General features: G+C 42.2%; 1 protein-coding gene across 5 annotated transcripts; it reads left to right on the top strand.

The window, feature by feature from the left end:
- The first annotated feature begins 3,791 nt into the window (after positions 1-3,791).
- DDX3X (DEAD-box helicase 3 X-linked) lies at positions 3,792-22,096 on the top strand. 5 transcript variants are annotated; one of them, XM_030451599.1, is made up of 17 exons: positions 3,792-3,962; positions 6,467-6,524; positions 7,552-7,602; positions 12,538-12,661; positions 13,820-13,960; positions 14,046-14,145; positions 14,692-14,827; positions 15,271-15,356; positions 15,999-16,097; positions 16,176-16,336; positions 16,553-16,697; positions 16,796-16,940; positions 17,230-17,411; positions 17,502-17,619; positions 18,033-18,189; positions 19,111-19,238; positions 19,566-22,096. In XM_030451599.1, the coding sequence occupies exons 1-17, from the start codon at positions 3,918-3,920 to the stop codon at positions 19,646-19,648; spliced, it is 1,959 nt and encodes a 652-aa protein (XP_030307459.1). In that variant the 5' UTR covers positions 3,792-3,917; the 3' UTR covers positions 19,649-22,096. The 5 variants fall into 5 exon arrangements, with proteins under 5 accessions (XP_030307459.1, XP_030307468.1, XP_030307449.1 ...); XM_030451608.1 differs by having other exon boundaries at positions 19,108-19,130; XM_030451589.1 differs by having other exon boundaries at positions 3,793-3,962; positions 19,108-19,235.
- The last annotated feature ends 1,036 nt before the right edge of the window (positions 22,097-23,132 follow it).

Genomic DNA, 23,132 nt, shown 5'->3' with positions numbered 1-23,132 from the left:
GGTTTTGTTATTTTTCCTATCCCTATGAGCAGTCAGGGTTATTTTAAACTTAGATCAGCTCCTTCACTCACTGCATGGACTGGCATTCCTAACAGCTGTACTGGGAAAGCCAAGGGGACATCTTCAGGACAGGAACAAAGGGCAAGTGCTGGGAACTGCCTACCCCAGTACTGCTACTGGGAGAAATGTCTGAGGGACAGTCTCTCAAATGTGAGGAACCTGGGAAGGTCTTGTTTTGAAGTTAGAGGAAGGGTGCCAGCTATGAAGATGCTTTTTCTTTTTATTCTGCCACATAAATTGCTGCTACATACATTTTTTTAGAACCTGTCCATTGGTCCAAAGAGTTTTGTCGCTGCTGTAGGGGAATGCAGACTTTGTGATGAAGACTTCACTACCAGTGTATCAATGTTTGCATGTGGCTCTTCTTTCCTTCTTTTTCCTCCAAATCAGTATGACTCTTGTCTTTTGATGCCTGCAAATCTCCCCAGAAATTTGGGAACTGACCAGATGCAGCTTTAAAAAAATATGTTGTTAAGGACAGCTCTCTGATAGTACTGTGAGACCTACGCTGTTGACTGTTTCTCGGTCCCTTTGCTAATAAGTGGCTGGGTAACATTACATTTTTATTGTTATTACCCTGCCAGCTTACAATATGAAGGACTCTCAAAAATATGGTCTGTGGTCTCACAGCTAGCGCTGCAGAACAAGAAACAAGTTTTCAGTACTGCAACCTGAGAATTACATCCACAGTAGGATTTATTTTTTATCATGACAAATAAAAAATGGAAGGGCCTATATCTGAATTACAATACCATTAGTAAGACAACTCCTTCCCTTAGAAGTAAGCCCACAGTTCTGTAAGACGGGAAATTTGTTCAGTACCATGTGAGCTGCTTGTAGTCACAAAACAGATGAGGATTGTGTATGCAAGTCCAGTGCCTATCAGCTTTGGGTAAAAATATTCTAAAAGGCAGCTACAGCTTCACAAACAGTGTTCACTTTACACGCTGCTTGGTGGCAACTGGGGATGCTGCTTTCCTAATGCAGACAGTACTTTGAACTCTCATCTCTGGCTACTTTGACGCTAACAGTGCAGCCCTTCAGAAGGTCTACCAGACGAGGCTCTTCAGGTGGGAGAATAGCAAATGCAGAATCCTGCTAGGATTTAAGAACCCACCACTGTCAGATTTTAAGCAGTTTTGTTTGAGTCCATCAGCCAAGACTTAGTCTAACAGATCGTAAGCAGGATTTGTGAGGACTCCAGTGTTTGATGCTTGACTCAAGCACTCATTAGCTGCTCCACTTCCTCCAGCAAACTTTCTCTGAGTCAGCAGCAGAGGAATAAAAGGGGAATCTGCAGATTGGAATTTAGTAACAAAGGGAAAACTGACATCCCTAAGTAAGGTGAGCACTTCTGTGCCTGGGGCAGAAGACTCTCAACTTTGTAATCTGTTCTGCTTTGGGTAGACTGCATTGAAGGGCACTGCTGGAGTGACACAAAATGACACACAGAGGCCCCTCTGCTAACCTGTCCTGGAGACAAGTGGGCTCACCTGCTTCCCTCACTGCAAATCCAGGAATGGAATTACTGGGATACTTGCAGAACCTGTGCAGTGGTTTGTCATTTTCTATAATAAATTATATCAAACTGTGATGCTCTTCTTTACAAAAGCATTGCAGACATTGTAGGGATTTAAACACTGCAGGGTTGTTTAGGATTTAGAATTGTCCACAATGTTTTAAGAAGAAAATGAACTAAAAGATTTATTTGAAATTGCTTTCAATAGATCAAACAATTTGGCCTAAGTAAAATAACAGCTTTTTTTTTTAAATATAGCTTTTTTTCCCCTTGTAACTCAGGCAACCTTGGTGAACACAGCTGCAAGCATTTAGATTATATAAATAGGTGCACCTGGGTAAGAAATACAAGTATAAAGCTTTCACCCGGGTGCTGTAGCTGGCCAAAGAAGTATTATGGAAGACCAAAACAGGAGAATGGTAAATGTTTGTCTTAGGGCAGACCTGGTTGCTTTGTGAGAAGGAGCACGTGTTGCTCATTTAAGGATTTGTTCATGGCTGTTTAAGTCTTGTAGGTCCTAATTTCTAAAATGGAAGGCCTCTGGCTCTGGAGGGCAGATATGTGAAAAAAACTCTGATCAGGAAAAACTAGGTTAAAATAGGTGGTTTTATGTGTAGTATGGAAAGGCTTTGTCTTGCTTTTTAATCCCACACGGAATCTCACCTTCTTTGGGAGTATGAAACTTCCTTAAGCTTTCTTTTTGGAAGAGGCAGGAGCCCAAGGAAGAGGGAAATGGAGGGATAATTGCTACGTGTGGATCAAGGGCAACCAAGCCCCATATCCTTTTTTTGGTGACTTAAAAAAGGATGCCTGAGAGGCATCCTGATCCCCTCAGCATGTTTGTCAGTACTTTTACTGACCCAAATTGAAGGAAATAGCTCTAGTATTTTCAGTGTCAGCATGCTGTGATGTGATGGAAAGGTATGGGAGTGCTTTTCTTTTTTTGAAAAGCGACGGCTACCTTCATGCTTGTTAACTGAGTGGCATTTTACAGGCAAACAGTAAATATGAATTCTAATGACTCCAAGGTGGGGCTTTATGTGGAACTAATGGGACATCTTGGTGAAACTCTAACTACAGGGAAATTAGAGGTCCCCTATGGCATATCAATGCATTTGATGGATAAAGGCAGCTGGGGGAAAAAAACCTATTATTGATGTCTGTAGTAACTAGTGTTGACCACTAACACCAATGTGTTTGATGTGCCACTCGACAGTAGGCACAGTTGTTGATTTTTGTAGCTCTGTAGGCACCATCAGAGCCACACATCAAGGTGGCTACACCTGTGTTGAGGGCAGCTGAGCTCTGATGGTCCAGAGCAGTTGAAAAAGGGCTGCCTGGAACAGGGCAAGGTGGCAGAACGTCTCAGGAAACATGCCAAAGCTAACGCCGGGATGCACTGAGGCCTGCAAAGCAACCCGAGTTCCCGGACTGCACAGGGACGTGGTAGGAACCTCCCTGCGAGCACGGCGCGAAGCAGGAGGCCGGTGCATTTGTGGCTGAAGCAGCCCCTCCCCCACCGACAGTAGCTCCTTCTTCCACCGTAGGTGACACTCGAGCCGAGCGGGCCCCACAGCTCGCCACTACTGCCTTCCTCCCCTTTCCTTCGCTGCGCTCAGGCTTCAGGCCGCGGGCTCTACCGCGCCTCCATTAGGACCTACGCCACTGCGCTGAGGGAAGCGCACAAGATGGCGGCGGCGACCGCCAGGCGGGCCGCCCACGTGACCGGGAACCCGACTCCTTCTAGAGGCATCTCGGCAGCGCGCGCTCTCGCGAGCACGCCGAACAAAAGGAGCGCGAGCGGTGGGAGGCCGCTCGGTGGCAGCCGTGTTCTCGCGAGACCCGGCGGTCGTCCTGGGCCGGCGGAGGGGTGGAGGAGGGGGAGGGGAAACCTCGCGGTATCGCCAGCAGAGCCCGGGAGACCCCGCGGGGTGCCGCACCAAGTCTCGCGACACCCGCCGAGCTCCCTTCAGCGAGGACTGAGCCCGCCGAGGCAAGTCTCGCGATAATTTCCCCCCCCCCCCCCCGCCCTTCCTCCGCTTCCCCGCAGGCAGAGCGCTGTCGGTTTCTCTCGCGATAGCCCTAGGGAGGGGGAGGGGAGGGCAGAGCGCCGGCAGGGGCGGTAGCGTGCGCGCTGAGGTCAGCGCGCGCCGGCGGTGGGGTGGGGGGGGGAAGTGGGGGGGGGGCGGGGACTATATAAAGGCCGGGGCCGAGGTTGGGGGGGTGCTCAGTCAGGAAAGCGTTTCCTTGTGAACGAGCGGCGGTAGCGGCGAGTTCCCAGTCAAGCGAATCTGAATTTCTCGAGGCGGGACGGGACACCCCGAGACGATCTCTCGTTATGAGTCATGTGGCGGTGGAAAATGCCCTCAGTCTAGACCAGCAGGTGAGAGACGGGCCCCGGAATGCTGGCGAAAGGGTTGGGAGGGAGGGCGCGGCGCGGCAGGCCGCTCCGTTAACCGGTGGGGGACGGCGTGAGGTGCGGGATGAGGTTCCAGTGCGTGGGACAGGGGTGGCCAGAGGGACGGTCAGGACTTCTTGCATGGGACTTGTTCCGTTTCTCGGTCCCCCATCGTTGCGTTGTGATTTCCTCTCCCGCTTCCCCCCCTTTCTCTCCTTTTTTTCTCTGGGAACCCCACCCTTTCTTCCTCCGTGCTTCCCTTCCCCTCAGTGCGGCCGGTTTGTGGCGTATTCGTTTGTTGCGCACTTTCTGACGTCCGGCGGCTCCGAGCCGCGTCTCCCCTAGCGCGGGCGCGCCATCGGCGCGGCAGGGACGGGGGAGGGAGGGGGAGGGTGCGGGAACAGGAGGGCAGCCGCTGCCGCTCTTGCGGCCGAGCCGCGATCTCAGCCTGGCTTCGCGGCCTCCTCGCCACGCTCCAGGCCCGGCTTTTGTGTGACGGCGAGCGACGATGGTAACGTTGGCTGCCGAGACCCCTGGTGGCGGCGGCGGGGAACGGCCGTGCGGGGGAGGAGGGAGCCCAGGGGGAGGGGTTCAGGGGGAAAGACACGATAAATGGCGGCCATTGTGCCTCTGACGGGGCGAGGCAGGGGGGGCGGGGGGGAAGGACAGCGCTTTGTGTTGGCGCCCCTTTCCCCGGGGGAAGGGGCTGGGGGGCAGGGGCGCTGGCGGCTGCTTTTGTTGGAGCTGCGTCAGCAGAGCTCGGCTGAAACCTTTCCCGCTCTTTCCTCTGGTGCCGGTGGGCCCTGATGACGCATTTGGGCCTGGACGAGGAGCCAGCATGCATCCGGGCTGCTCCGGGGCCCGCGACGTTGCTATTTCCCCCGCACCCCTCCCCTCCCCCCCTTGGCCCCCCTCACCCGGTTTTTTTTTTTAATTTTTTTTTTTTTTTTTTAGTCTTTCCCCCCTCCCCCCTCTTTCCTCATGATCTCTACGTTTTCGACTCTCCGTCCCCCCCTTCCCGCTGGGCGGAGTCAGGCGTAGGCCCTTGCCCAATGTGGAGGGGATAGATGGTTATCTAATCCCTGGAGAAGGAGGATGGGGGGAGGCGGGAAGAAGCCTCTTACGTTCTAGCGAGACCCAGGGCGGGCAGACTTGGCAGGGCAGCCCTAGGCCTCGGCAGCTTGTAGGCTTCGTGCGGCCGTTGCTCTGGAGTCTTGAACTAAGTAGGTCAGGACGGAGCCGGCCCTTGCCCCCTCTCCTCTTCTTCCCCCCCCCTCTCTCCCCCCAGCTTCTCACTTCACCCCCCCGGGATAGCACGTGACGGCTGCCGGATTAGCCGGGCGGCTGCGGCTGCTCCCTGCTGCGCCGAAAATCCCAACCCGCAGTGCCGGCTGCACCGCCGCACTGAGATGGCGGCCGCGCTGGTCTTCAGCGCTGCGCCATCAGCGAGATGGGATTTTGGCTGAGAACGGTGGGGGTTCAGTGTAAGAAGACTTGCGCGTCACTTCTGTTGTCTGCAACTGAGGAGCCAGTTTTACCTAGTAGAGTCTTTCTGCTTTTGTTTACTGTTAGCCTTATGTTGATGCTTGGATCAACTCAAGGGATGCTATTTAGGTATTGGCTTTAAAGAGGATTGAACGAGGCCTGCCATGGGAGTATTTTTGAAGAATCTCGGTGTCCTAAGTGGCAGTGCACACGACATCTAGAAGGACTGTGCATTGGTGTCTTTGCTTTGGCTTGAATCAGATCATACTGGAAGACCGTGTTGTGCAATTGGTCTTGCATAAAGTCCAATTCTATTTAAACACGTTTTATTCCCAAAGAAGTTTCTAATCTTGCCGTGCAGGCAGTCAGCTGTAATGAGATGGTGTTTAAACAGCAGGTGCACTGCCTTCTGCTGAAAAGAGGCCATAATGTGTTTGACCTAAAATATTTGTGTTACATGCTAGTGCCTGAACTAGTGGCCATGAAGTAGTGATAGGAAGAATTCACCCAATGTTATGTGAACAGTAGCTGCCGTAAACATGAAGACTACAGTGTCTCAGAAATGTTACTGCTTTTTAAAGGTCTAGGTGAATCTCTGCAAGTGAACTGCCCAACTGAATTAGGGTTATTTGGGCTGTGGACTTGAAAAAAAAATTGCCACTGATCAATCAGTTTATCTAACTACTTTGAAAGACTTTTAAATGGCTCTTTGGTATATAATGTGTGTCACAGAAGCCTGATGTTTGGTTTGGTGGATGCAAGATATTCTTCTGGCCTTGCTGCCTGTGGAACGGATCAGTGGGTTTGAAGACACTTTCAGATGGCATATCCTTGAGCACCAATTACAGTTTTGGTTCTTCTCCTTCACAGGAGATGTAACTGAGGCTACAGCTTGCTGTGATACCTTGGTGGAATACTGCTTTTTCTTGATCAGTAAAAGGGCTTTTTGTATTGTACCCCAAGTTCATGATATAACATGTTAATACTTGTTTTGCTTCTTCTAGTTTTCTGGTCTAGACTTGAATTCCTCAGACTCTCAGACTGAAGGAAGCTCTTCAAGCAGTAAGTACATAAAAGCTCTCAAGCTCACAAACACAGTTGTAGAAATAAGGGTTCTGTACCTGTGAAAAGTAATTTCTGAAGCAGAATTAAGAGGCTGATGAGGAAATTGAAGAGATCGATAGTTATTTGTGCTTTGAAAATGCCATATCCTTCTGGTAGGAGCACTTGATTTGGCAGTGATACGGATTGTTTAAAGTATCTTCAGTACTTAGTTAACTTAAAAGAGCCTAGAACATTGTTTAGCCTCAGATTTTATGTAGTTTCTAGTCAGATATCAGAGGCCACTCGTACTAATGTGATCTCAAAGCATCCTTACATGGTTAGAATGTCTGAAGGTAAAGTTTTAGCAGTTAGCTGATTCATTGAGTAGAAACTGCATTCTTTGACATGCGGTGCTTGAGTTTGTTAAGGAGGGGAACCTTCCAATAACTCGCATTCAGCTTGTGCCTGGTGTGTTCTGATTCATCTTGCTTAGCAGATACATATTTCTGGATGGTAAATGAAGGATGCTGTTCAGAGGCAGTTACATCTGGCTTCTGGTCTGATCTGGACTCAACTGATAGGGATGGTTAAATTTGAGAGGAAGGAAAAGGACTGGTAGCAATAATATTGCAAATGCCAGTGCTTAAATGTTACAGTGAAAATCTTAACTTGTTCAAAATCTCGCACCAGGTTAAGCCTTAATGAATTCTAGGAAGACAGACTTCCACCACAGATGGTGTAACATATGCCATTTAGGGCATTTATTTCTTGGTCAAATAAATGGCAAGATGCCTGTACTTTAAAAAAAAAATGAAATGCAGCTACCTAAATGAGCATGCAAGAACTTAATCTTCATTGATGGGTGCTCTGAGTAGGTTTTTAAATGCTGTATTGAAGGACTCTTGTTTAAAGAATCTTTGTAGGAGGCCTCAGAGCTTGTGAAGCAGACAGGTTTTTTCTTTAACCAAAAGCTGTTGCTGGGAAGTCTGGTATCTTGAAAAGTGCTAATGCTGTAGTCTTCTAACACTGCCCTTTTGTCTTTTAGAAGGCAGATACATTCCTCCTCACTTGCGGAACAGGGAAGCTTCCAAACAGGGTACGTATCAGAAACAGTGGCAATACTTGTAACTGGTTCTTGGCCTAGTTCTAATTCTCTAAGAATAGACTGTTAAAGGCTTTGACAGTACTGTTAAGGGTGATTATACAGTCTGCTTGACTGTTCTGCGCAAAACACTGCTACTTAATCTGCTTTTTGTGTGCTATTCTTGGTTCGTTCATCAGGTTGTATTTTAACCCCAAGTCAGTGTCTGACTGGTAAATATCTTCTTACCTCGTTAAGCAATTAACTGTGGCTGGAGCAAGACAGAGTAACTCAAGTAAGCTCTGGGATCTTGAGTATCAATTTTAACCAAGTACCAGTTTTTCTGATGTGGAATATGTAGTAGCCCATTGTTTAGCATGAGCAAATAGTGCATAGGGAGCATGAGAAACAAAATGGGATGTTTCTCGTGTTTAGACTCTTGCATATTTTATGAAAGTTTACAAGAGTACTTAGAGGAGATGTGTTATGTTGGTACATGAAATAGAAATACACAAACAGTGTTGGTTATGTGTTTACACAGGAAGGTTTATGCTTGGTGTTGTAACCAAAACATTGATAAAGAAGAGAAATCTCAACAGTTTTTCAGTGGAGTAAATCATGACTCATTTAAGACAGAAAGATCCCAGATACTGCAAGCATGTGTTACTTGTAGTATTGTGATTTGTGTAAGATGCAAGACAAGCGTTTCCTCTTAACACCTAGTGAATGGAGGAGCTAAAAGAGTTTCTGCTATATGCTGCAACTTAAGCAGGACTTCAAACTCATGTCTTTCTAAAGCAGTGGATTTTGATAGAATTTTGTTTCAATACTACAAGAGGACTCCTTCCCCTAGGAATGGGTATGAGAAGAATATTAGAGTAAATGGCGATACATCTCTTACTACTTCTGGAGCAATCTGATACGAGATGTGACTGACTGAAAGGTGCTCCTCAGCAGTTTCCTGCCATTTTGAAGAATCAGATCAGTCTGGTTTTGTCATGCCTTTGTATGTGTGCAAGCTAGTGTGGTTGATTGTTTTTTTAAGTTTTTAACATAAAAAACGCATGACTTAAGAAACTAAAGGATGAATAGCCTTTTAAAAGAGCTGAATGTTTTGGGGATAGTAGAGGAACTGGTTGGTAGCTCCGTGCTCTAAGCTTACGTCATATTAACCTCAGATGTGAGCATCATTTCAAGAAATTCACTAGGTACCCCTGAGGAATGCTTGTTTCTCAAAAGCAGGAAACAACTTGAAGTTGGCTTGTATGTAAACTTTTGCTGTTTATAGATTTCCTTTCCCTGCATGGTAATTTTTACCAAACTCCAGTTTAATCTTCATGGGTATTGGGTGTGGAGGGATTTAGTCTTAAGCTTGAGTCTTATTATAAGTCTGTGTAAGACCGAAGTTCAGACATTGCATTGTACATGTGATCATGTGTGGCTTATCTGGCGTCTTCAAGCCTCAGCTTGCAAAAAGTTAAGCAAGTCATGAAACTTGTTTGATATGTGAATTGTTCAGTTAATAGAACATAGATTCCTGACTTTACTTGCTAAACCTAATATTTCAAAACTTAAATGTTTTGAGTGGTGTATTACTAGACTCCCTGTGACTTCCAGTGACAAGATTCATGATGGCTAAATAAAAAAGCTATGATTTCAGTCCAGTCCCCCTACTGAGAAGCAGAGAGGGTATCATTGGTACAGTGATGTAAAGCTGAGCTGTTTTCTAGGATGAAGTCTGTTACACACTTTTACTTTCATAGAAGTCATGCTTGCTTCTGTTACTTAAAACTAAAGTAACAATTACTTTGACTGTGTTGAAGCAGTTCTGTATATTGTCTGCTCCTTGGAATGTTTAGAAACAGATTTTTCAAGGTGTAGACATCAGCAAGCAACAAGGAAAAGAGACCTAGAATAATCATGGTGTTTTACCACATGACAAAGCTGTTGATGGAGCCCTACAAGTGTTGGTAGTTTGATAAAATTTTTACTGATGTAAAAATCAGTTAAAATACGTAGTAGAACTGTGTTTCAATAATCCAAATCCAAAACCTCAAGGATTTCTGTGTTAGTTAACTACTACTATGTTCAGAAACTTAAAATTAAAAAATTGTTTCTACTGTGTGATGTTCCCTTAGACATGCTCTAGAAACAAATTTCTGGCTTGTGGTTCTCACTTTTCTCTGTAGCTGTTGATGATACGGTAAATCATAGATACTTCAAGTTGCACAATGGGCTTCCTTGCAGGTAATTAAGAACTTGCTTAAGGCAGCAAAGTTATACTTTAAAAATAGCTGTTCTTACTGTTCATGAAAAAGCTTAGTATCCTCATAATTACAGTAGGTATTGACAGGGTGAACAAGCTAGTGGATACATAGCATTTCTGTTTAAAACTGCTACAGTGCTTTTTTCATCTTAATCTTTACATAAACCAGCATATCAGTCCTTGTATTACCAGTCAGATAGCTTTGCACATCGGAACAAGATGTACAGAACTGCAGGAAATAGGAGCATGCATTAAAATGTCCTTAGTTCTGTTTTTCAACTGCAGAAGCTACAGTACATGGACCTCAGGGCTGTCCAGTCTAAGGTGTCTTGCTTCCATCAGCTTGACTTAATAACACTAAAGCTATTGTGTTAAAATTCTGGAAGCTGCTCTTGGATATTTAAAGTCTTATGCACAGTAGATGAAGGAGTAGACAGAACTTACTTTAGGTTCTTTTTCAACCTAAAGAGTTTTATAATTCTAACTCTTGTCCATCTTAAGAAATGATAGCTGGGCCATGTGGCAGACACAAAAAAGTAAGCTATGATTAGTGCAGCAACTACAAAATTCCAAGTTCGACTTACTGAACTCCAAGCTTAATCTGTTTAGTGAGAAATGTGTGCTGGATGAAATCTGTAGGAGAGTCTTACCCTAAAAAAACCAACAACAAAACAACAAACAAAAAACAAAAACAAGAAACCCCAGACACCAGTGCTTTAAATATTTTCCTGATACTTCTTGCATGGTTGTGTGATTATTCACTTTTAAGAGGTCAGTCTGCAGTCTTTTAAGGGTTGCCTGGGTATTTGCTTTTGATTTTTCATTTCCCATGTGTTCTAAATTAAGATGTTTTCTGCTACTTAACTACTTGAAATTGACGTGTATGGACTGGATCTGATTGACAAGTAAAATCAAACTAGAAATGATGGACTGAAAGTGGAATTAGTGGCCTTTAGTTGTCAAGCAGTGTACATAAGTATTTATTAAAAACTTGGTCTAGGAGTTGGTTCACTACCTTAAAGAAAAATGTGGCAAAGTACCAGCTTCAGAAACTAGTGTAATAAGAAGCTAGATTTACTTTGCATGTTACTTGGAGTATAAAATTTTGACTCCTGTCTGGAACTTTTCAGACTTGATAGAAAAGATCTTAATATAGGACAGAGTCAGCCCAATTATGTTTATTAATAAGAAAACTACCTCTATCTTCCTGAAAAATTGCTTTGTCAGTACCACTGCTGTTAGATCTTGTGGCAGGATGAGATATCCTGATATTTAGCGTGATTTGAAAGTTACTCATACTAAAATCTGTTTAAATGTCTTCTAAACAAGCTACAAATATCTTTCTATGATTTTATGGTATTCTGATATTTGGTCAGTCTCTGTGTGGAACTAATTTGTCCTTAAGAACTGAAGTTGCACTTCGGAGGAGTAGAAGCATACCATGATCTTGCTTACTGATAAACTAAACATGCCCAGGTTGTTTTTGCTGTTTGCTTCAGTTAGCTAGACCAGATGAGTTCTAGTTATCACCCTAGTTTTTAAATGTCCCTTGTGACTAACACATCTAATTTCTGTGTCCCTTGTGACTAACATGTCTTAATTTCTGGGGAGTAGAATTCTTGCTTTAAAAAAAAGTGTTTGGGGGAGGGAGAGTGGCACATTGTAGAGAACATCTAACAAGTCAGGACATAGAACAACCCATTTCTTTAGAGTAGTTTTATTTTTCAGTTGTATTTATTGTCTAATACATACATCTTGTTGTGTGCTTTGGAGCTGGCAAAAATGTGCTCAGTAATGGAAGTGACATTGTTTATCTGAATTATTTCACCAACTGTATGCCAGAATCCCATAACCAAAACTGCAAGTTGGGTCATATTTTCGAGCTTTTGGAGACTAGAAGTCTGAATCAAAATTTCTATGTTCTTGGTACAGTTTTGCTCAAAGTATTGCTCAGTGTGCTGCATTTCTGCCTCTCTCTCAACATCTGCTAACTGAATAAAATTAAGGCTTTTTATTTTATGGTGTTGCCAGGCTGATGACTTTCTATTTTACTTGGTCTTTTTTTGTTGTGCCAACATACCCAAGTAGGCATCTACTGTAGGTTGGTTTAAGAGCGTATTGGAAAAATGTAGTATAGTAATTCATTATGAAGAACTCAATGAATTCTTACTTCCTTCATGGTGCTGATAATGTGTCTTCATCTGTGTAGATCAGATTGTGCTGTGTGTTTGCAGAGTGACAAAACATCCTGAATTCCATATTGATTTTTAATGCCATTTATTAAATTCCACCAGAGGCCAGCATCACAAAAATGTAATCAATCATCAGATATTTACATTAAAATAAAAAGGATGATGTGAATGAGGCTTGACAAGACTAACTGTATTGTTGTTTCTTCTGGTGCCTGTCTTTCCAGGGTTGCCAGCATAAATGTTGGCACTAGGGCAAGTGTCAGTATTTTAAAAAAATAACATGCTTGTATGTGAGTGGAGGGTTATTGTTAAGGGAAAGTTAAATCCTCTTTTAATGAATTCTAACGTGTGCACCTTCCATTCGTGAAGGTCTACCTACCTTTCAGTCATGTAGACTTTCCCCATGAAGATTTAAGGCCAGAACTTAATTTTTTTTTTTCTTTTAAAAACATGGACAATGTAATGTATGGCTAAAATACCTTTCTCTACTAGGTTTTGACAGTGGTGGCTGGAGTTCTAGCAGAGACAAGGATGCATACAGCAGCTTTGGTGCACGATCTGATTGGGGAGCAAAATCAAGCTTCTTTGACCGTGGAAGTGGATCAAGAGGAGGAAGGCAAGTACTGATTTTTATGGGTGGAGTGTACAAAGTCTGTCTCAGTTCTAGTAGTGCACCTCTATTACTGAAGTTGAGAGTTCTGGGTGTCAACTACAGGATAAGGTAGGAAGAACTGGGAGGGGAAGAGAGTGTGAGAGGACCTTGTTTTAAAGCTACACAAGTTCAAAGATGGGAGTCTTGCATATGTTGGAAAAAATGTGCCCTGTAGTACACCACCAGCCACTCAGTCATTGCAGCCATGACAACTTGCTGACTTCACTGTTTCACCTAAGAAGTGCTAGATGGGTGGCTACTTCCAGAATGATTGTGAAGAACTATTGGGAGCACATAAAATACATCACTATGGATGGATTTTTTTAATTTCTTTTTTTTTTCTCCCTTGTTTAAAAAGTGTAGTTAATAAAACTGGGTGAGACTCTTGCAGGTTCTCTACCTTATTTGATCAGTCTTACACACATCATGCGTTGTATGCACAAGTGTGGTGAGAGTGACCTTTATCGACTAGTAAAGCTGACGTTAGTCCTGTATCCAGACTTTTCTCACACATGATAGACCAGACCAAAAACTAAACAGTTGAGGTAAGGACTTCTTTCCACCTTCTTTCCAAGTCAGTAATCCAGGTGAGCTCCCTCTTTAATGCCATCAATTACATGTTATGTTGTTTTATAAAGTTTGGTCACGTGTGGTGGGGGAATAGAGGAACAAATTGCAGCACTTGAAGGTGTTGTCTGGACATGGGAGACCTTTGTAAAACGAGGCACAGAGAAAGGGGGGATTACCAGGCAATGTCTCCTAAGAGGTTTAAACAGAACTTCCTATAAAAAAAGTGATAACAACGGAACAACTTGAATTGCAGCTCTGCTGGCAGATGACTGGTATTTTCAAAATACATTTTTGATAAAAGGTTCAGTGAGCTGTGAAAGACTGATAAAGTCTCATTTCTGTAACAGGATAGCATGACATAACGTGATGGCTGGGACTAAATTCGTTTCAGTTTGTAGATCAAAACAAGTACAGAAAACATGGTGACTTTAAATTGTTTTAAGGTCATTTATGCAACACAGAGCATACACTACCAGGTTATTAGAGCTTCAATTGCATGTTTAAAAATCCTGTTGCCTAGGAAATGTGGCGTAACACTCCTGTTCTATTTAGATACGAAGACTGTGGAAGAGGTGGAGACTATGATAGGAGTGGATTTGGTAGATATGACCGTGGTGGGAATAGCCGCTGGTCTGACAAATCGGATGAAGATGACTGGTCAAAGCCTCTTCCCCCAAGTGAACGTCTGGAGCAGTAAGTAGTGGAAAAAGAGTAAATTGACACGACAGGCACATTTGATTTGCCTAGCAAGTAAAATACTTTTTTCTTCTGTTTATAGAGAGCTGTTTTCAGGAAGCAATACAGGCATTAACTTTGAGAAATACGATGACATTCCTGTTGAAGCAACAGGCAATAACTGTCCTCCACATATTGAAAGTGTAAGTTTTGGTTTGGTTTTGAATCTGGTGTGCTCGTGTCTAATGGGAACTATTTTGCATGTGAAATCTAATATGCTGCCTTCAGTTTAGAGAGGAAAGGAAACAATGTCCAGCTTTCCTTACAGCTAAGCTGTTCTGCAGAGGAGGGTTGGGTATGATGAATGCAGGCAGAGGAGAATGGGTGAGCTTGTTAACACGTGTATGTGGCTCACTTGTAACCATGACTTGTCTTGAAACAGTATATGTGTAAAGAAGTAGAAGTGCCTGGAGGTGCTGTTTTGCTGGAGCAACTCCTTAAGCATAGGTATTGTGTTTTGCTAAGCTAAGCACTTCAGGGTTGGCTGGCTTCTTAAAAATCACTTGTGACTGGACTAAATAAACACCAGACTATGGGTAACCAGCCCCTGTGTATCTGTAAACTTAATAGGCAAGGTGTATAGGAAGAGATAAAACAAAACTGCTCAACAAATAACTTGGGCTGAATGGTGTGTTCCATGGTGGCTGAAGGGAAGGATCCTCATCTTACTCTTTCCAAATACCTTACAGTTCAGTGATGTTGACATGGGAGAAATTATTATGGGAAACATTGAGCTCACACGCTACACCCGTCCTACTCCAGTCCAGAAACATGCAATACCTATTATTAAAGAAAAGAGAGACTTGATGGCTTGTGCTCAGACAGGTAAGTTGATAATATTTACTTCTTAGTTTCTCAATAAAGAATAGCTTCTTTTATTCCTCAAGCTTGCAGATAGGACATCCTTAAAGTCGTACAGCTGCTGTTCACAGTACTCTTAAATACCTGCAGTGTTGGAAAGTAATTGGCTTGAGCTTCTTGCTGCTGCTTTAGAAGTGGCTTGACTGGATTTTACTGTGTTTGTCCTGAGAGAAATGTTTGGGGCTTAAGTAATTTTCACTTCAGGGTTTTGTGGTGTTGAGTGGTAAGTCTTGATCAGATAATTTCTACTGGCTAAGGAGTGTACTCCAGTGGCATAGGTAGTATGTATCCATTTACCTGTACAGATGTTAATGGAAATATGCTAGTGATAGAGGATTAGTGCTGTAGTTAACAGTTACAGTAATTTTGAAAATAGTTCTTACTAACACTGAATTGTGTTCTTACAGGGTCTGGGAAAACAGCTGCGTTCCTTCTACCAATACTGAGCCAGATCTATGCAGATGGCCCTGGTGATGCCTTGAGAGCCATGAGGGCAAGTATTTCAATCCCAGGTCCTGGAAAAGCTGTGACTAATACATGGTTTTTTCATTTGGTTTTTTTTGTTGTTGTTGTTTTGCTAATGTCTGCTTCTAAACATAATAGCTGAGCTATCATTGATATCTTGGGTATGATGGGCAAGCTTCTCAAATTCTAGAAGGCTTCAACTCTTTCACTTAAAAAGTGCAGGCTTGAACATTTTTGTGCTACCTGAAAGAGTTCAACTGTTCAGATGAGAACAGTTTTTCTTGCAGCTTAAGCTTTAAAGATGCTTCTCTTGCTGCAAAAAGCTTCTTACCTTGTATATGTCTATACTGTAGTGACCTCAGGTTAGAAAGTAACAAGCTTTCTGGCTGTTATTTCTTTGCTGCTTAATTTACAAATGTTGGTTCAGGTTGTAGAGACCGAGCCTGTGCAGCTGTGTTTACTGTGTCTGCTAACAGCTGAGTCTTGGGCAGTGTTCAGACTGCAGTAGGGCGGGCAGTCTTCAGATACAGTCCTTGAACAAGCTGGTTCTCAGCCATGTTTTACTTTCTTCTTAAGACGGACTGGGTGATGTGTCTTCAATGTTGCATATAGTGGGTGTTGTAATCCCTCTTGTATTTGGGGTACTCATTCCAAGTATTTTTTTCTTCAGGAGAATGGAAGGTATGGGCGCCGTAAGCAATACCCAATCTCACTGGTTTTGGCTCCCACCAGAGAACTGGCTGTGCAGATCTATGAGGAAGCCAGAAAGGTATATCTAGGAATTTATAATTATAAAGTGGCTTAAGAGAAGTTTTCTTGGAGCTAATTTTACTTTGTTGTTTTATAGTTCGCGTACCGTTCCAGAGTTCGTCCCTGTGTTGTATACGGTGGTGCAGAAATAGGTCAGCAGATTCGTGACTTAGAACGTGGATGTCACTTGCTTGTAGCAACCCCAGGACGGCTGGTTGATATGATGGAGAGGGGAAAGATTGGATTGGATTTCTGCAAGTAAGTAAAGTGTTCTTGTCTATATGCTAATGGCTTTACAAACAGATTTTTTTTCCCTTTTTTTTAAAGTGAGATCTGCAGTTAATGACACTTGAATACTAAGTTTCAAACCGTGTGAACAGCTAGTTGAGAACTTTTTAGCCCACTGTTTGTGCTGGGCTACAGCTTAATGAACGGAAAAAAGTCACTCAGTTAACTTTTTCTGCTACTATCTAGGTACTTGGTGCTTGATGAAGCTGACAGAATGCTCGATATGGGATTTGAACCTCAAATTCGTCGAATTGTTGAACGAGATACTATGCCACCAAAAGGAGTTCGTCATACCATGATGTTCAGTGCTACTTTCCCCAAGGAAATCCAGGTACTTTACAGCAGTTCAAATATTTTAACAGTTCATAGGCCCAAATTTTATCTGTGGAAGGCTTAAAAGAGCACTGGTTTTGTATTCTTCTTTTTTAGATTCTTGCTCGTGACTTCCTTGATGAATATATCTTTCTGGCTGTCGGCAGAGTAGGTTCTACATCCGAGAACATCACACAGAAAGTAGTATGGGTGGAAGAAGCAGACAAGCGATCATTTCTGCTTGACCTGCTAAATGCCACAGGTAAAGACCATTTTCAGATAAGCAGATGAGGCAAATCTAAAAACCCAAGTAATTTTTGTTGATTAGGTGAATGAAAGGGTATTTCCTTTACATGCAGTGAATGTGTTCCACTGACTAAATGTCAGTTTTAAGTTGACGTAAGCTCTTCTGGTAATAAAATACAGGGAGGACAGTCTCCAGTGTCTTCAGTGCAGAATAAGGAGCAGAAAACTGAAACACCTTTTACAAGGTGGTGGAGCCAAATACTCATGCAGCCGTTTTTGTTAACTTGTGTTTTAATTGTTGGTAGGCAAGGATTCCTTGACTCTGGTCTTCGTGGAAACTAAGAAGGGTGCAGATGCTCTTGAGAACTTCTTGTACAATGAAGGATATGCCTGTACAAGTATACATGGAGACCGCTCTCAAAGAGACAGAGAGGAAGCACTGCACCAGTTCCGTTCTGGCAAGAGCCCAATTCTTGTTGCCACAGCAGTAAGTGAAATCTATGAAGTGAGAGCCACTAAGCATATTGCTTTGCCTGTGGAATTGTACTAAGATTTGATTTAATCCTTTAACCACTAGGTAGCAGCAAGAGGACTGGATATCTCAAATGTAAAGCATGTCATAAACTTTGACTTGCCAAGTGACATTGAAGAATATGTACATCGTATTGGTCGTACAGGCCGTGTGGGGAACCTCGGTAAGTATAATCTAGAATTTTTATAGACAGCACTTAAGTCAATAGATGTAGTAGTATTAAGTAGTACATTGCAACTAAGTACTCAAGAGAGGGTGACTGTAATCTGGTTATAGCTGTCTAGTCTGTGGAAAGCAACCTGCTGCATTGACCAGTGCTTTTGTTGCTATTAAAAAGCTCTTGTACCACAATTAAGCTTTGCATCTTCTGTTTGTCACTAATGAGCCACAGCTGCTTTGACTGTCTGGTGGGATAATTGTTTTAAATGGCTTCCCCTTCAGATAATTCTAGTGTTCTCAAGTTTGAGTATAAGCAGTCTGATACTGTATTTGTCACCGCTGCAAGTCAGGTGCAGATTGGATTTAAGTACTGTAGTGTGTTTATTTTGTGAGGCTAAAATTGAGTGTTTACTTTAGGTCTTGCCACCTCATTCCTCAATTCGAAGAACAGCAACATCACCAAGGACTTGCTTGATCTTCTTGTTGAGGCTAAGCAGGAGGTACCATCTTGGCTGGAAAACATGGCTTATGAACAGCATCACAAAGGAGGTGGCAGCCGTGGGCGATCTAAGAGGTAACTCACAATTTTGACAAAAGGGATACTTGATCTATTGTGAGGCAGTTCTGTGACCCGTTTTCCATTGAAAAGTAGAGAGATAAACCAGTGCAGTTTAAAATAAATGCATCTGAAAGTGATGGTTTAATATGTGTGGGGTTTTTTTAATCTTACCTTAAGGCAATTAATCAGTAAGACTTTTCTCCTCTTAACAGACAACTAGATAAAGCTGAGGTAGAATGATACCTAGCAAAAATGGCTTAAGAATTCTGAAAGTATCTGTAGAACACTTACTAAAAATGCATAGCTGAATGTGCCAGATATGTACCTTAAGCAGCTATTTTGATGTCTAGGAAAAGGTAACAAAATAAAACAGGGAAGGTAGGTTCTGCAGGGATGGACACTTTCAGAATAGTTCAGGTGGAAACCTGAAATGCTTTAAAAGTTTTTAATACAAAGCTGTATTGATCAGCTTGAAGGGGTGGGAGGAGAAACAATCCAACTCTTCATGTAGCTAACATGATATGACCAGGTGAATTCTCTGTATTTTTAATTCAGAAGTATGCTTTTACAATGGTCATCTTTTCCCACAGTATGACAGATGTTTGTAAATACATAGCTTAATGATAGTTAACACTAAGGTTTGGAAACTGGGGACCAGAAGTTGCACTGAATGAAATCCTGTTGGGACCTGAGAGCATAATTATTGATGCAATATGGCAAGTTCAACATGACTCTGCTTGAGCAGTAAATTTTCCAGTGCTATCTTGAATGGTCTTCAGATAGTATTGGGATGCTTAGAAGCTGAACTGAACTCTTGTACTGGTTGGGGTCTGGCTGTAGTTGGTAACCAGGGCTATTAAGTTCTAGTAGTTGAATGTCAGGGTCTGCAGTGCTTGAAAACCTTTGACTTAAGTGTTTGTTTTCTTCATACAGCAGTAGGTTCAGTGGAGGATTTGGTGCCAGAGACTATCGAACAAGCAGCGGTTCTGGCAGCAGCAGTAGCTTCAGTAGCAGCCGATCAACCAGCAGCCGCAGTGGAGGAAGTGGCAGCAGAGGATTTGGAGGTAAGAAAAAGCAGTGAAGCAGTGCTGGCAAAGACAAAACCAGGTAAAAGTGTTTGCCATAGTTAATACTTAAATACAAGGTCAACTGGTACTTGTTACAGTCTCAGCATCCTTCTTGGGCCCAGCCTAGCTCAAATTACCTGTCTTTGATTTGAGGCTACTGGTCTTTCCAGCACTTCAGTTTAATGTGTGCATTTGGCAGTATTTTTGGGTGGTTTTCTTTAACAGACAATACACAACTTGTCTGTGTCCTGGGCTTTTTTCTTGTTGTGAACGTGCAAGTCTTTAGCAGGTTAATTAAACTCATTTTTTTCTTGCCCTTCATAGGTGGTGGTTATGGAGGCTTCTACAACAGTGATGGATATGGAGGAAACTATAACTCCCAGGGGGTTGACTGGTGGGGCAACTGAATCTGCTTGCAGCAGATATCCTACCAAACAAGCTAATATGGAAACCACATGTAACTTAGCCAGACTATACCTTGTGTAGCTTCAAGAACTCGCAGTACATTACCAGCTGTGATTCTCCACTGAAATTTTTTTTAAGGGAGCTCAAGGTCAAAAGATGGAAACAAAGGAACAAGTAGCCCTATATTGAAGGTGGTTTTGAAGACTCTATTGCTGTAGTCAGGATTAACTCCCCTCCCACCCATCCCTACCCAGAAACTGCATTTATAATTTTGTGACTGAGGATCATTTGTTTGTTAATGTACTGTGCCTTTAACTTTAGACAACTTTTATTTTGATGTCCTGTTGGCTCAGTAATGCTCAAGATACCAATTGTTTTGACAAATAAAAATTACTGAACTTGGGCTAAAATCAAACCTTGGCACACAGGTGTGATACAACTTAAACAGGAATCACTGATTCATCCATAATATTACAAAGAAAAACTTATGCGGTAGCCTGCATTAGGGCTTTTGATATTTGCAGATTTGAAAAATAAAACATCTTGAAGCATATCAATGCAATTAGTTTCTAATGTGGCAAAACTGTACTAAGTTGAAGTTCTGATTTGCTCACTCTATCCTGGATAGGTACTTAGAACCTGATAGCCTTTAATAAGCCATTCCAGTCATGATGAGATGATGTATGGATACATGCATACATTAAAAGCACTGTTTTTGAAGTTAATGCAAGTAAATACAGCAATTCCTTTTTCAATATTTAGGCAGATCATTAATGTGAGCTAGCCAAATGTGGGCAGAACATTACAGGGAACGTTTAAAGGTCTGATAACTTGAAATAGTTTTTAGGAGAATTCATCTATTTAGACTTTTTAAAAATGCCTGCCATATGAAATTGAAATGGTAGAATGGCTGACCATGGCAGTGATTGGTCCTCCGTAAGGGCCTGACTGAATTTTTGGTCTAATAACGCATGCTAGTGTTGATGTTTTTTGGTCAAGAGGGTATGAACAGGAAGAATTATGCAGCAGGCTTTATTTTAATGCAGATTCACTTTACTCTGTTCAAGCTGCGTGGAGATGTTAAACTGGCTTACTGTAGACTTTGTAAAATGGCTCCAGAAGAGTAACATACAAACCTGAGATCACAGAGGTTGGAAATGTACATAAACTGCACAAGGTTTCAATTCTGCTATTAAAGTGCAGTTTTAGTCAGTTTTAGTTGCATAGGTTTCCATTGTATTTATAGTCTGTTTATGCTAAATCTGGCCAAAGATAAGTATTGTCCACCAGAAAAATGCCTCTGCCACTTGGAATTTCTGTGCTAACTTTGTGGCCAGAGCAGTTAACAACTAATCTACAGTGGCATAGGAAAATGGCAAAAATCTCCTAAAGTGCAATAGATTTTTTCAAGTGTATTGTGCCTTGTTCTAAAACTTTATTAAGTAGGTGCACTTGACAGTATTGAGGTCATTTGTTATGGTGCTATTTCAAGTCTAGGTTTAGGCCCTTGTACATTTTGCCCATAACTTTTTACAAAATACTTCTTTTATTGCACATTCAGAGAATTTTATATATGTCTTGTGTGCGTGTCCTTAACTTCCAATCTTATTTTGTCTCTTGGAGATTGAACGCAGCTTGTTTAAGGAGAAGGAAATAGATTCTAAAACTTATTTGGGACCATGGGAATGATAGCTGGGAAGAAAACTATTTGCACACGACAGATTTCTAGATACTTTTTGCTGCTAGTTTTGTGTAATATTTATTGAACATTTTTGACAAATATTTATTTTTGTAAGCCTAAAAGTGATTCTTTGAAAGTTTAAAGAAACTTGACCAAAAGACAGTACAAAAACACTGGCACTTGAATGTTGAATGTCACCGTATGCGTGAAATTATATATTTCGGGGTAGTGTGAGCTTTTAATGTTTAAGTCATATTAAACTCTTAAGTCAAATTAAGCAGACCCGGCATTGGCAGTGTAGCCATAACTTTCTGATAGTAAAACAAAAATTGGCAACTTAAAATTAAACATGCCAAGGTTTTGATACACTTGTCTTAAGATATTAATGAAACACTTCTAAACACTGATGTGAAGTGTCCAGATTCTCAGATGTTTGTTGCGTGAGTTTTGTTTAGTTGTGTGTTTTTTTTTTTTTCAGTGAATGTCTGGCACATTGCAATCCTCAAACATGTGGTTATCTTTGTTGTATTGGCATAATCAGTGACTTGTGCATTTTAGCAAGTTTTATCAGCCAGCAATATTTTTCAGTTCAGATACAAGGATTCAAAACAATATGCAAGAATGGATTTAAACTTGCTGAATGTGAAAATTGAATTTCAAGTCACTGTAGGTTTAGAATTGCTTATTGTATTAGTTTAGATGCTAGCACTGCATGTGCTGTGCATATTCTTGATTTTATTAAAATAAAAAAGTTAAACTGCACAGTCTACTCATTTGTGAAGCGTCACTCTTCTGGTTTACAAGATCTGTAGCCCAAGTTAGCCTCATTCATGTGCAGCTCTGGAAGCAGGTGAATCTAGTGTGGTACACGTCAGTGTGATGATAAATGATAGCTAGGCTTAGGGCTGTAGCTGTAGCAACATGAAAATAACCTGTGCCCCACGGTGTTGGATAGTTGTACACAAGTTTTTTAGAGAAGCTGGCAGGTGTGGGAAAGATGAGACAACTTTAAGGTTTTCCCTAGGGATATGAAGTTCAGCTGTAACTGTAGCTAAAGCTTAAAACTCTTACTCAAATCTTGATTCCTCAGCCCCTTAGGGACTTTGTCTTGCAGTTCTGCCTCTGAACTTGGCAAAGAGAGTTTGATTTTGCTTTGATTTTGACACTGTCTGTTGATTGTTGCTAGGCAGTCTCATTAAAACCAAGCATATGCAATTCTGTTGGAAAAGTGTAGTACGTACCTTCTTCCCTCTCCCCCAAAAGTGTGCCCTCTTTCACCACCTCCTCCTTGAACTAGTAAATGTATACCTACACTCCAGATTTCAATTAGGTTTCTACTGGGCTGGAATGAGGTAAAATTCTGGAATATTCAAGGGAATACAGTGGAGGGAGTAGGTTCAGGTGCTTCTAGTCCAGTTTTGAAGCTAGACAAGTGTCTTCTAGATGTAGCATGTGATTTTAAAAAGAACTTTAAACCAAAGTTCTGTGCTGAAATTACTGTAGACACTGGTGAATTCCTGGCGAGTTGGGAGAATGTAATGCCTGAGAGGCTTTGATGCACCAAAGTGTAGTGCAGATGCATGGTATGGTTTGGGGATCAGTAAAGGTGTGATGTGGACTTGAAATCCTGAATCCCTATAGTGTACATCTATAGAAGTAATCTTTCCTCCTTGATTCACTGCCAGTCAGTATTGTGTGGGGGCTTTAAAGAACTGTGGAAAGGAGGAAATGGGTGTGTTTACCAGGATAGCTTGCTGGAGGATCTGCTTTGAGCACACTGACTGTGGACCACACTAAATTTACCT

Source organism: Calypte anna, chromosome 1, assembly GCF_003957555.1.
Source record: "Calypte anna isolate BGI_N300 chromosome 1, bCalAnn1_v1.p, whole genome shotgun sequence".
Taxonomy (NCBI): domain Eukaryota; kingdom Metazoa; phylum Chordata; class Aves; order Apodiformes; family Trochilidae; genus Calypte; species Calypte anna.
This window is presented reverse-complemented; position numbering and strand designations above follow the sequence as displayed.

What these genes read in the sequence shown, in the direction of transcription:
- DDX3X (XM_030451575.1), top strand. Translation starts at nt 3,918, where the DNA reads ATGAGTCATGTGGCGGTGGAAAATGCCCTCAGTCTAGACCAGCAG. An exon ending in AGTGGATCAAGAGGAGGAAG is followed by an intron (nt 12,662 to 13,819) that starts GCAAGTACTGAT and finishes TGTTCTATTTAG; the next exon opens with ATACGAAGACTGTGGAAGAG. An exon ending in ATTGGATTGGATTTCTGCAA is followed by an intron (nt 16,337 to 16,552) that starts GTAAGTAAAGTG and finishes GCTACTATCTAG; the next exon opens with GTACTTGGTGCTTGATGAAG.